This window comes from Petaurus breviceps, unplaced genomic scaffold (assembly GCF_028583685.1).
Source record: "Petaurus breviceps papuanus isolate PSGF00001 unplaced genomic scaffold, PetGlider_PUasm1.0 64, whole genome shotgun sequence".
Classification (NCBI taxonomy): domain Eukaryota; kingdom Metazoa; phylum Chordata; class Mammalia; order Diprotodontia; family Petauridae; genus Petaurus; species Petaurus breviceps.
In genome coordinates, this window is record NW_027186428.1 from 6,523,475 (window position 1) to 6,536,431 (window position 12,957).

The 12,957-nt window shown below is 36.8% G+C and overlaps 1 protein-coding gene across 1 annotated transcript in view; it reads right to left on the bottom strand.

Annotated features, from left to right (window-relative positions):
• Positions 1–7,432: 7,432 nt before the first annotated feature.
• HSPA4 (heat shock protein family A (Hsp70) member 4) overlaps positions 7,433–12,957 on the bottom strand; it is a 45,675-nt gene continuing 40,150 nt past the window's right edge. The window contains exons 15-19 of the mRNA XM_069103841.1: positions 12,166–12,291; positions 10,516–10,623; positions 9,203–9,322; positions 8,215–8,376; positions 7,433–7,847 (exon numbers count right to left, since the gene is read on the bottom strand). Of these exons, the coding sequence (XP_068959942.1) occupies positions 7,644–7,847; positions 8,215–8,376; positions 9,203–9,322; positions 10,516–10,623; positions 12,166–12,291 (720 nt within the window). The 3' untranslated portion in view covers positions 7,433–7,643. The remainder of the gene's footprint in view (positions 7,848–8,214; positions 8,377–9,202; positions 9,323–10,515; positions 10,624–12,165; positions 12,292–12,957) is intronic.

Consider the following 12,957-nt stretch of genomic DNA (forward strand, 5'->3'; position numbering starts at 1 on the left):
ATCAATTTTTGTATAAGTTCCAGAGAAATATGTATATGCTTTTGCTGTCCTATTTAGAGGATAAAATAAGTCTTTTCATGCTAGTTTCTCCAGCAATTTCTTTTTATCTTTCTGTTAGACTTATTCAAAACTAAGAAAGAAATATTGAAGTCTTATCACTATTTTGTTAACTGTCTATAGTCCTTCATTCCCAGAACAATACCAATTATCAGGTATCAGAGAGGACACTGCCCTATAAGAGGGCCCCTCCCCATCATATTAACTATTTTGCAGCCTGCCACTCATTAATACCCTCCCCAGTTACCTTTTTTTTTCCTCCATTTGCCTCAAAATCACTTTTTTGGGTCTATGCTTTCCCACTCCCCCAGGTGCCTATTGCCCTTAGGAGTTCTAACCCCCCTCTCCCAATGTAGGACCAATGGACTTTTCAAGTACCAAATCCACCAGGCCACACTAAGCACAAGGTCACCATCTCCCTTCACAGACCTTCCCTCTTCACCCACAGGGACAGTCAGCAATGGATCTATTACCAAAGCAAGGCCCTCTTCTTTTTCAACCTTTCCTTTCTCCTCCTCACCTACTCTTCCGCAGGTACTAGGAATTTTATTTTCTATTCACTTGGATAAATGAGTTTATTTGCTATTTACTATGTCTTACTGTGGAACTGGCTTTTGAAAGGAAGGAAGTCAAGCCTTGACTATATAGCTTGGGGCACTTCTTCCCCATTAAAGGATAGAGATTAGAAACTCAGCTTGAATCTAAAAATTCTTTTCCTCAAACTAGCAATATTTAAAGGAATAGATAGATATAATTCTATCTGACTAGCCCCTCTCTCTGAGGAGGGCAGAGTGGTCAGCCTCTGGCCCCAACCTCCTATTTCTCCTCCTGGTAGGAATCAAAATCTTCCTTGAAAAAGAGGGGCTGGGGGAGACAGGACTAGAAATTTTTGTTCATACCTCCCTGAAAATCACATTTAGACAGACTCATATGGACCCCCATAACCTACATGGGCAGCACAATACATTCCTTACATACATAATAATTTCAACTTGTAGCTCTCAAAGTTGTCCTGCTTGCTTGTGCTTCTTTATGTTTCCTTCTGTTCCTTCTCCATATTTTTAAAATGGATACTTCATTGACCCTCTTACTTTTAGGCAGCTGATGGCTCTGTCACAAAAACTGGGAGTTACAGGTTATAGTGGAAGCTTGCTAGCTGAAGCTGCTAGCAGCAGTGGGTGGGAGCAGCTCCACTTAAAAGGGCAGGTCATTATTTTATCACTGTTTCTATGGTTTTAATTCTGTTTCACAGCTGTTTGGCCCCAACCAGTGATCTGTGAGGCAGGGGAAAGTGAGCAGCAGTGGGACTCCTTGGGGTGGGCAGAGCAGGATGGGGACTGGGAATAAGGGTCAGGGAAGGCCTGTAGGTGTGTAGTAGTCTGAGCAGTCAGCCTTCTGTACCAGTCTGAATGTGCTGGGCGTGGCCACAGAGAAAGAATCCTAATAGTAATCACACCTGAGTCTTCTGTTTTAAGATTAAGCATTAGGAGGCATCTAGGCATGTTTTCGCATACCTACCCTGCCAATGCCAGTTGTCAGGGATAGAATCATGAGGTGAAAGCAACCCTGGACCTGACCTGGACTATTCCTGATTCTATTCCTGACTCTATTCCTTCCATGATTTTCACAATTTTGGAGACAATTTTCCCAGGTCCAATTGAGAAGTGATAACTCTTATGAAGGCAAATCTATAAGCTTTGATAAAACTACTGCCACCCTCTCTCCCTTAACCACCCAAATCTTTCAACTATTCAAAGAAATTCCTGGGATCATTGATGAGGTATATCCATTGAATAAAGTTGTTGGTAAAGAATTGCCTTTAACCTCAGGGACTAGACAGAAGTCCCTTGTTTATTTTTTAAAATAAATTCTTATTGGTATCTTGTGTTATTACATTGCATAATTTTCCTCCTGTATCCCTTCCCCTCCCCCAACCTAAATACTTCCATTCATGAAATCATGAATCTCTTTTATATACAGCTTGTTTTTTCAAGTATTTAGCAAATTTAACACATTTTAAACATTTATTTAACTAATTCAACACATTAGTTCCCCATTCCACCACCAGAAAAGAAAAAACAAATCCCCTGTAACAAATATGCCTAGTCAAACAAAACAAATTCTTGCTTTGGCCATATCCAGTAAATGTATATTTCAATTGTACCAAGTCCATCATCTCTAGGTCAGGAGATGGGTAGCATGTTTCATTGAAGTTCCTCTAAAATGATTGGTCATTGTGTTGTTCAGTTACTAAATCTATTTGTACTACTAAATCTGTTTGCCTTTTACAATGTTTTTGTATAAATTGTTCTCTCATGGTTCCGTTTCCCTCACTGCATCAGTTCATACAGCTCTTCCTAGGTTTCCCTAAAGCCATTGCTTTCATTTCTTAAAGGACAATAGTCTCCTATTACAGTCATATCACCATTTGTTCAGTATGCCTCCTTAGCTTCTAACTGTTCTTTGCCAGTCTCAAAAAAAAAGCTGCTGAAATTATTTTTAGATATGCAGGTCCTTTTCATTTTTCTTTAATCTCTTTGGGGTATAAACCTAATAATGCTATCACTGGGTCCAAGTGCATGCAGTTTACTAACTTTTGGGGCATAGTTCCAAATTGTCTCCAAGAATGGCAGAACAATTTATAGCTCTACGAATAATGAATTAATGTACCTGTTTTCCAACTGCCCCTCCAACAACATTCACTTCTTATTGTTAACCTTGCTAATTTGATAGTCATAAGTTACAATCTCAGAGTTGTATTAATTTACATTTCTAATTATTAAGTAATTTGGAGCTTCTCACTCCTCCCATCTGACTATTGATAGCTTGGATCTCTTATCCTGAAAACAGCCTATTCCTATCCTTTGACCATTTATCATTTGGGGAAGACTTTTGTTCTTATAAATCTGAATCAGTTCCCTGGAAATCTGAAATGAGATATTTTATCAAACTTTTTTCTCAAGTTACCTGCATGCATCTCTTCTAACCTTAGCTGCAGTGGTTTTGCCTGGGCAAAAACTTTAATCAAAATCATCTGTTTTCTCTTTTTTCATCCACTATCCTTTGGTCTTGAACGCTTCCCCTTTTCTTTATCTGAAAAGTAATTTATTCCTTGTTTCTGTTTTGTTTTTTGATGTCACTCTAAGTCATGTACCCATTTGGAGCTTATCTTGAGACAGTGAGATGAGAATTTCTGCCCAATTGCTTTCTGGTTTTCCCAGTTTTTTTTTTAATCAGTCAGTTTTCATTCTAACAAATGACCTTTGGGTTTATCAAATACTATGCTTCTGTGCCCATTTCCTTCTTTATATTGTGTACCTAATCTGTTCCACTGGTTGACCTTTTTGAAACCATTTTTCTAAAAATGTTTTGCAGTATAGTTTGAGATCTGGTATTTCTAAGCTTCCTCTCTTCTCACTTTTCTCTTCCAGTATTTCCCTTAAGATGCTTGACCTTTTAGTCCTTTAGGTGACTCATTACTTTTTCTAGCACTATATAGCAATTATTTGGTAGTTTGCTGTGACATTTAGGTAGCAATGTCATTTTTCCTATATTGGCTGAGCCTACTACACATAAGCAATTAATATTTCTGCATTGAGATATTTGAAAGTTTTATTTGTATATTTCCTGTGTCTCCTAGCAAATAAATTTCCAAGTATTTCGTATATTTTCAATGAAATCTCTCTCTCTTCCTGCTAGGTTTTGTTGTTGAAATACTGAAATAATTTGTAACAACTTATTTCCTGTCTCACAATTTTGCTGATTATTTTTTTAGTTTACTTTCTAGAGTTCACTAAATAAAGCTTCAAAATCTCCAAAGTACGATTTTATTTCCTCTTTTCTTCTCATGCCTATACTTTATTTTTGCAACGTGTAAAATCGTAAAAAGGATTACAGATAGCCTTGTTTACCAATTAACTTTTCTCCATTACTTGTTCTTGGATTTAGAGAAATACTATTTACTCTATTAAGGAAAGGTCCATTTGTTCCTATCATTTCTAGTTTTTAACGTGATTAGAAGCCTTTTCAGTATTTATGGATATAATCTTATGGCTTTGTTGGTTAACATTTTTCCTAATATTGAACCAACCCTGCATTCTAGGCATAAATCCAACCTGATCATAGTGTACAATTTTCATGTTGTCATCTCCTTATTAGCATTTTATTTTAAATACTTACATCAATGACCATTTGGGATTTTGGTCTATGACTTTTCTTTCTTTGCTCTTATATCTCCCTAGTTTAAGTACCAAAACTATCTTTTTATCATATAAAAAAAATGGTAGTTGCCTTTTCCTATTAATCCAAATAGCTGACATAATTATTCTTTGAATGTTTAACATCTTTTCCTAGTAAATCTGGGGCCAGGGTTTTATTTGGGGGCTCATTTATGGCTTGTTCCATTTTAGAGGGGTTAACTCCTATGTTCTTTCAATCTGAGTATTTTACATTTTTGCAAATATTGATCCACTACACTTATGTTGTCTTATTTGTATATAATAGAGCAAGTTTCTGTAACTTAACTAATTCTTTATGTTGGCCTGAAAGGAGTACACCGAAGTCCTCCACTATTAAAAAGTTTGAATAGAAATATTTCCTAGAAATTTTCCCTTTAAGCATATACTTTGCATTCAGTGCATATAGTAAGGATTTATTGTCCGCAGTACCTTTCAGCACAATGTTTGCCACTTACCTGTTTTATGCAGCTGTAATTTCAGTGTTGATTTTGTCTGAGACAATTACTACCTCTGCAATTTTTTTTTAGAACTTCAACTGGAGCAAAATATATTTTGATCAAGGCCCAAATTTTAGTTCTATGTGGATCATTCAGTTTCAAGTGTTTTTTGTTTTTTCGAGGAGGAAAGGTACGGCAATTGGGGACTTGCCCAAGGTCACATGGCTAGCTTTAAGTGTCTAAGGCTGGATTTGAACTCAGGTCCTCCTGACTCCAGGGCCAGTGCTCTATTCACTGTGCCACCTAGCTGCCCCCGTTTTTTTAATGAACAAATTATTGGATTCTGCTTTCTAATCCATTTAAAATGGCTTAATCACATTCAATTATAATTGTTAACTGTGTATTTCCTTCTATCCTACTTCTGAAGATACATCTCTATGAGGTGGTGACCTTGTCTCCTTTGTGGGCTATACCCACGCTCCAAATTGGTCGATCAGTCAATCCATCATTAAGCATTTATCTTTCATACCTGTACCCAAATTAGAGATTGCCTCTCTTGAAGCAGTTCAGGTGCCAGAGTTCAAATCCAGCGCTAGACACTTTCTAGTTGGGTGACCCTGGACAAGTCACTTAACTTTGATCACCTGTCTCTTCAACTGTAAAATGAGAATAGCACCTGCCCCACAGGGTTATTGTGAGGATCAAATGAGATATTTGTAAAGTGCTTAGCACAGTCCCTTGCACATAGTAGGCACTTAATATTTATTCCCTTCCCCTCCCTGCACAATGCACATCAGGCAAAGTCTTAAACAAGTTCCTAACCATTTAAAAGAAATTCTCACTAACTCCTGTTCATCTCACAAAATTCTTCAACCTTATAAATTCAGCCCCCAAACTGAACAGAATGAACCACAACCTCCCAATTGTTAGATTAGCTAATTAATAAATCCCATGATTTAGATCTGTGATCCCATTGAACTAAGCTTAAGTTGAACAAGGAACAGAACAGCCCACACTACACATTCTATTTCCTCAGAATGGGAATGGAGAAGTAATCCAGATATTTGAGCCCTATGTGAAGCAGGATAAAGATGAAGGAATTCAAAGGCAGAAGGCATACACTGTAAAATGTTGTCACTTTCTACCTGTGTGACCCAAGCTGAGACCATTTCCTCATTTTAAAATAGAGGAAGTTGGATTAGATGACCTTTGAGGCTCCCTTCTAACTGTAATACTATATCCTATGGTGACTCCACTTTCCCATTATGCTGTGGCATAACAAGCAGCATCATGTAGACACACATGAATTATGGTTTGCCTTATAAATCTTCAAATTCTATTCTGTGACATTACTAAGAGGGACACTAGTTTCATCACACACAAAAAAGCTGTTGATGACAGCTCCCATGGTTTCCCAAATGCTAAACACAACCACTATTATCTCAAGTACATAAAAAGGTAACAAGGAGTATTGCTTTTGCAAAAGTCCCCAACCTGTGGGCCAAGGATCCCTCAAAGTTACTATAAGGTGCCCATCTCATTAAATAAAGCAATAATACTGGCTATAGAGTGAATGTCTCACATGTGCATATATTAGTTATTTGTAAATACATCCAGATACTGTTGTGAATAAAATATGAATTCAACTTAGTCACTGAGTTCTTAGTAGTTTTAAGCTATTTTGTTCACTCCATGATATAAGTTGGGATGATGGGTGAGGAAGGGGCAGATGAGGTCCATGAAATTTTTTCAAGTGTGCTACATAGCATAAAAGTTGGAAATCACTGCTTTAGTGCAAAATTCTGAAGTCCAACACCAAGAAAATATCCAAGGTTTCCATTATATCTATTCTACACCAATTTAAAACTCATGCAGTAAATTCCAGTGTATTTATTTCTTACTAACTTTTTGTATAGTTTTGCATCTATTTGATTCAAAACACACAAATTAATTATTTGCAGGTTCATCATAGATATTCTATGGTAATAGCCAATGTGCCCGAGCTTAAGAAATCTGCAATTCTTACTAGGAAACTACACCCTCAACCCTCAAAGCTAAGCAGCACCTCCCAAGACAGATAAAACATTCCCATCACAGTAACCACCTAAGGGTACAACTCATTCTGAACAGAGACCAAAAATATACATTTCTTGGGTATGTTTACCTTGATATATACCCTAATCCATATCTACTAAATTCAGGAAAACATCTTACCCATGATATCATACATCCATTAAAGATCTGCTTAAATTTTGGCGACTGGGATTTACAACACAGCTTATGAATCATCTTTCAAGCCTAAAAACCTGATTGAAATTAAGTCCCCACTCATTTAATTAGTATTCCAAATAGGTTAACATATATGGCAGTTACTATGAAGGAATCTGTTCATTTAAGGAGTATCTTAATATACAAGCAAAGAAAGAATTAGGGCACCATCATTTTCTGTGCTACAGAAAAACCTATGTCATCATGCCTTCCTAGTTTCCCTCCTCCCCACCCAACAATATTTAAAATACAGTTTTACCTGCAAGCCTGTGGCCAGAGCATCCTAACAAGCTTGATCTCTAGCTAATTACAGATCTCTGGCCTAAATCTCCATAATAAACTTCTTCCTCAACCTGATCAAACATAAAAAATAAAAAAGGGAAGAACTGCTGCTTCAGTGAAGTTCAAAGTAAACAGGTATAACACAAAAACTATGGGGAAAACAGACAACATATTGGATGGTGTATTGACGTATTTTGCAGTTTTCATATTCAATACATGGATTTCCCTTCAAGAGAAAAAAAATCTAGAAAACAAACTCTAAATAACTTGCAATGTTAATCTGTTTTCTTTGCTATTTAGAACAAAGTTGACAACTTAAAGCTTTATGATAAGTGGGCTTTAATATAAACAAGTGCTGCAATTAATCAATGTCCATTTCAGGAAGTTTCTTCTCAGAATCTGGGGAGGCGCTTGGATCTATATTCTGTTCAGTGGACTGAGGCCCTCCATGGCTATCATCTTGCCCTTCTACTGGTCCATTCTGTTCCACATGTTCATCATCTTTTGGAAGCTCCACTTTGGGTCTAGGTTTCGTAGCTATAGGGTTACAAATGCTTGTAAGCTCCTAAAACAGAAACAAAATCATTGGGATTTTTTTGGCAAAAGGCCAAGAAATAATTCACTTAATTTTATTTTAGTCCTATCTCTGATGCTTAGTACCTGTGGGAGCCTAGGAAAGTTACTTAGCTTTCCTGGGCCTCAGTTTACTCATCTGTAAAATGAGGGAGTCAAGATTAAATGACCTCTACTGACTCACCAAGCTCTAGATCAGCAATCTGAAGTGGCAACTGGTCACATTTTATCCCAAGCTCTATATATTAAAGATGACTTAAATGTCACTCTCTAAATTATACTCAAGAACTACAGTGAGTCATGTAATCAAAGCTAACTAAATGAGAATAAGGTCATAAATATGTAAGACAGAAAATTACTTTAATTTTTGCTTCAACATCCTTTGTCTTTACAACTGGATCCACAGTGAGACTCTGCTTGTTCTGAAGATTTAGCTTGCTGTTCATCCATTCCATTGCTTCATTAGTGCTCTTCTCAACTTTCAAAACATCAGCTTCATCCAAATGGTCATACTGTTCTTCCTATAACAGGATGAAAAACTAATCAGTTAAGTCAAGCCAGGAGCCTTAAGATGTCCCCCCCCCCCGCAAGATTTCACCTTACACCAAAACAGAGGTCAAATTATACACTCAGAAAATGAAATACCTTTATTAAAATACACGATAAATAGGAAAGAAAGTGCTTTCAAATGTCTTTAAAGAGGAAATAATTCCTCGACAACGTTTTGAACTCAAGAGCATCCGAAGATTTCATTAAGATTTAAGCCACTTTCCATATTTAAAAAAAGGTGGCAACATAAAACCATGAAAAGCAAAACCAAATGTGTTAAAAAAAAAATCAACTTTTATTCTTGTAAAAGCCATTCACTAGGTAGATTCCAAAAAAGTGCCAGCTTTATTGTATAAGCATTAGAAAGTAATAAATAACAGAAAGTCTAGCTATTACTATTAGTGTACTGTAGTGTACCCAAGTGGAGGTGGGGGGAACACTAAAATACCCAGCAATTAGAACATAAGTAGGGCAGTAAGTGGAGAGAGCAATGAGATTCGGCATCAGAATCGGCTGCAGCCCAGGTTCTTGACATGCACTATCGGCGTAGCCCAGATCAAATCAACCTGTCTGTGCTTCCTTCTCCTTAAATGTAAAAATGGGCAAAATACTAGACAATACTATTATGCAGTGATAATTCCTTTGGAGTATTCTAAGAAATTTCTTAAAAAACAACACCGATATCAGCAAACTGGATGACACATTTTTGTGACAGGAATACTACTCTTTGAAAGGAATGAGAAAAAAACCCTCCAACTCCTCAAAGATACCCCTGGCAAAAGGAAAGGAAAAAGTTACCTTGTTTCTGAAAGAGTCAATAATTTTCATGAACATTTGGATTTGTTTTCCAAGTTCTTCAAATGCCTTTGGTCTTTCCTCAGATTCCTGGAAGCGATTTTTAATAGGCTGACCCAGATTCTTGGTGAGAAGAAATACAACAATGTATTGTTAGGGCAATTCCAGGGTAAGAGCAATTTTATTTTTTCTACTGTTACATAAAACACTGAAATATAGAAATAATCATATATTTGAAACAAGCAAACTCAATTCCCATGTATGACATGGGGATAATCAATTCCAAGTTGAAGGCACTATGAGTCAGCTTCGTGGCTGGCTCCCTTCCATCACCTCAGCACTGCTTCCTCTCTCTGTGGCCCTTTCTACCAAGTACAGCAGTCATGCTGAGGAATGCCCAAGTCAAATGCCACAATACTTATTCATGCCAGAAGGAGAAAGGCAGGAAACTGAGCTACAGGTCAGTCAGACCAGTCCTTCCCCAATAAAACACAGTGACTACACATAGTAAGTGCTTTAAAAAAATGCTTCCCATGACTTGACATTGTTTTCTCCTTATTACATGTTATGTTAAAATTCTATTCTCAATACATGAAACGCGAAACCTCCCAATAACTTTAACAGACTGATCCTTTTCACCATCAAGTTAGGAAATCTTTTCTATCATTCAATTACATGAACCAAGCTGTCAGTACTACACTTTGCCAATATCAAACATGTATTTGTTACAATGATTTCCTGATGTTGTAACAAGTAATTTAGTATTACAAATGAGATTTGAGTAGGCTACCATGGTAATAATTTGAAATCACCACCTTATTCCATTTCCTCTTTCATTATAAAGGCAGCACAGTGGATAGAACACTGGGCTTGAAGTCAGGAAGACCCAAGTTCAAACCCACCTGAAATACTTCCTAGCTGTGTGATCCTGGGCAAGTCACATAACCATCTGCCTTGGGTTTCCTCATCTGTAAAATCCTTTCTGTCCTGCCTCTCAGGGTCATTGTATATAAAATGGGATAATATTTTGTAAATCACTTTGCAAACCTTAAGGTGCCATAAAAATGCTACCTATCATTACTATTACTGTTATTATCATACCTTTATTCAGACAAGAAATCATGAGTTACATTATCACTATGCCTTGTAGGTAAAATTATCTTGTAATAGTTAGGTAGCTGTTTTAGGAAGCCCCCACAGCCTCTCGGAAATGAGGTTCAAGAGGGACCTAACCTGTCGGATTTTTTCACTTGGTATAATATGGTTTCAGGAAATTTGAGTTTGAAGTTTTACTGTACTAGCCAAATAGCAGTTACCTTCAATTCTGTTAATTTATCAATATAAACATGTTTGGGTTGGTCTTCTCCATCTTCATACAACCAATTTTCAGTATCTTCCAATTTCAATGTAAAACTGTTACGATCCTAAAAGTTTAAAAAAAATTAATACATGTAACTTAGAAAGAAAATTAATTAGCTTACAAGTTATGCTCAGGCAATCATCTCTCTCCTCCCTTTCACCACCAACAAAAGAAAAAGCTGTACACACTGGCTGCCCTCACTCTCTCTCCTCTCATTCACTTGATGGGTTTCTGATATCACTAAAATGAAGCTGCTGTCTCCAATGGGGGAAATAGGATGGCCTCTTTAAGTCCTCATTTTGGCTCTTACCTCAACACAGCATTTGACATTACTATTTAATAAAAGCTTTTGATTACCCCCCCCCCCCCTACTCTTCAACTCTCTTGACTTTGGTGATACTGTTCTTACTTCTGTCTGGCATCTTCAAACTCAGGCATAGCCAAGATACAACTCATTACTTTTTTTCTCCAAATCTATCCCTTTTCCTAGTTTTCCTCTGTTGATGACACCACACCCCTCCTAGCCACTCTCTTTCCCAGCACTGAAATGCTCCCATAAGTCTTGCTGTCCCCTTTTTCTGCTCTTAGAGCCACCAGCCTTTCCACTAACTAATCTCTCTCCAATCTATCCTTCATAGAATCCAATCTAACCAAACCCAGGTCCAATAATATGAAAGTCTTGCTTAAGAAACTTTAGTGAATTTCTACTATCTCCAGGATAAAACACAAATCTGCACAGCTGGGCTTTTTATGACCTTTGCATCTAAATCCAGCCTATCCTTACAGATGAACTTCACTTATTTCCCTCATATGTTCTCTGTTCCAAACAAAAAGGTCCAAATGATGTGCCTATTTCCCACCTTCCTGCTTCTATACAGAAAGGATGTGTTGTTCCCATTCCTTCTCACCCCCACCTTCCCATGTCTGGAATAAACTCTGTTCTTATGTAAACCTCTTAGAGTAACTAGCTTCCTTCATGGAAACCAGACACAACTAGTAGTACAAAGGATAGCTGAGCCTGCAATCAGGGAAACCTAAGTTCAAACTTGGTCTCAAATACTAACTGTGTGACTCAGGGTAAGTCACATGACTGCTGTCTACCTCAGTTTCCTCATCTGCAAAATAGGTGTAACAGCAGCACCTACCTCCCAGGGTGGTTGTGAGAATCAAAAAAGCTATATGAAAAGTGCTTAGCACAGTGTTTGGCACATGGTCGCATTATATAAATGTTAGCCATTATTATTACTATGGGCATTCAAGCCTCAATTCAAGTGCCACTGTCTCCATGCCTCAAATTACTTTATATTTACTTACATAATTTGTATCAATTTATCTGTATACATGCTATGTTTACTCCCTCAACTCCTATGCCCCATTTGAATGTAAATTCCTTGAAGATTCCCAGAATCCATTCTATTTTTCTTATTATCCAAACAATAAAAGTTTGTTGAATCCATGATATTCTAGACTGATCAACTTCATTCACTGCTGTCTATAGATTCAAATAATTATTCATTAGTTCATTCTGAACTGGTTCTGTACACCTTGCAAAACCTAAACGAGTCTTCAAAGGGCACAAATTTTGAATTTCCCAACCAGTACTTACATCCTCACTAACAAATTTCTCATACAGGCCATTCAGTTTGTCTCTCATTTCATAAACATATTCTTCCACTGCATTCTTGGCATCATTCCTTTCCTTCTCCAGCTTATCCTGCATGATCATCTTACCCTAAGAAAAGGAAAAATTAGTAAAACACTGGCCATACACGCAAAATTATGAATGTGAGAATGTTATGAATTTTAGAGTCCTACAATTTATAAGAGCAGAAGGAGGAAAATACAAAAGCTTCCCACAACTCTCCCAACCAAATCCTTCCAAACAATAGAATGACTTTATTAAGGATTAAAGAATGAATTTTCATTTCAGTAATGAATTCTTTAAAAACAAAATAAAATTTCAAAGTAGGTTTTATGCAAATACTATTTCAGTACATGTGGGAAGGGGAGCAAATGTTATAGAGAATTAGAATCATAGGCAAAGAATATTGTAGCTGAATAAGAAAATATGAAAATGAAGGGACTAACTGGTGGCCTATGCTGATACTACTCCATAATAAAGCACATTTAATGCAATAGAATAATCCAAAATAAATACTTCCTCTAGCCCACAATCTATATCACTCTGGCCAATGATGTTATAACAGTATCTGTTACCTGTTATGCACTATTTGAACTGAAAAGAGGGGAAGAAAGCTCAAGAGCTCATCTAACAGTACACTTCAAAGGATAGCTATAAATCTCTGAATTCTACAAATTATTCCTTAGAACAAGACATTTTGTAATTGATCCACAAGATTTTGCTGAGCTATGTTAGCTATTTTATCTCAAGTCAAAA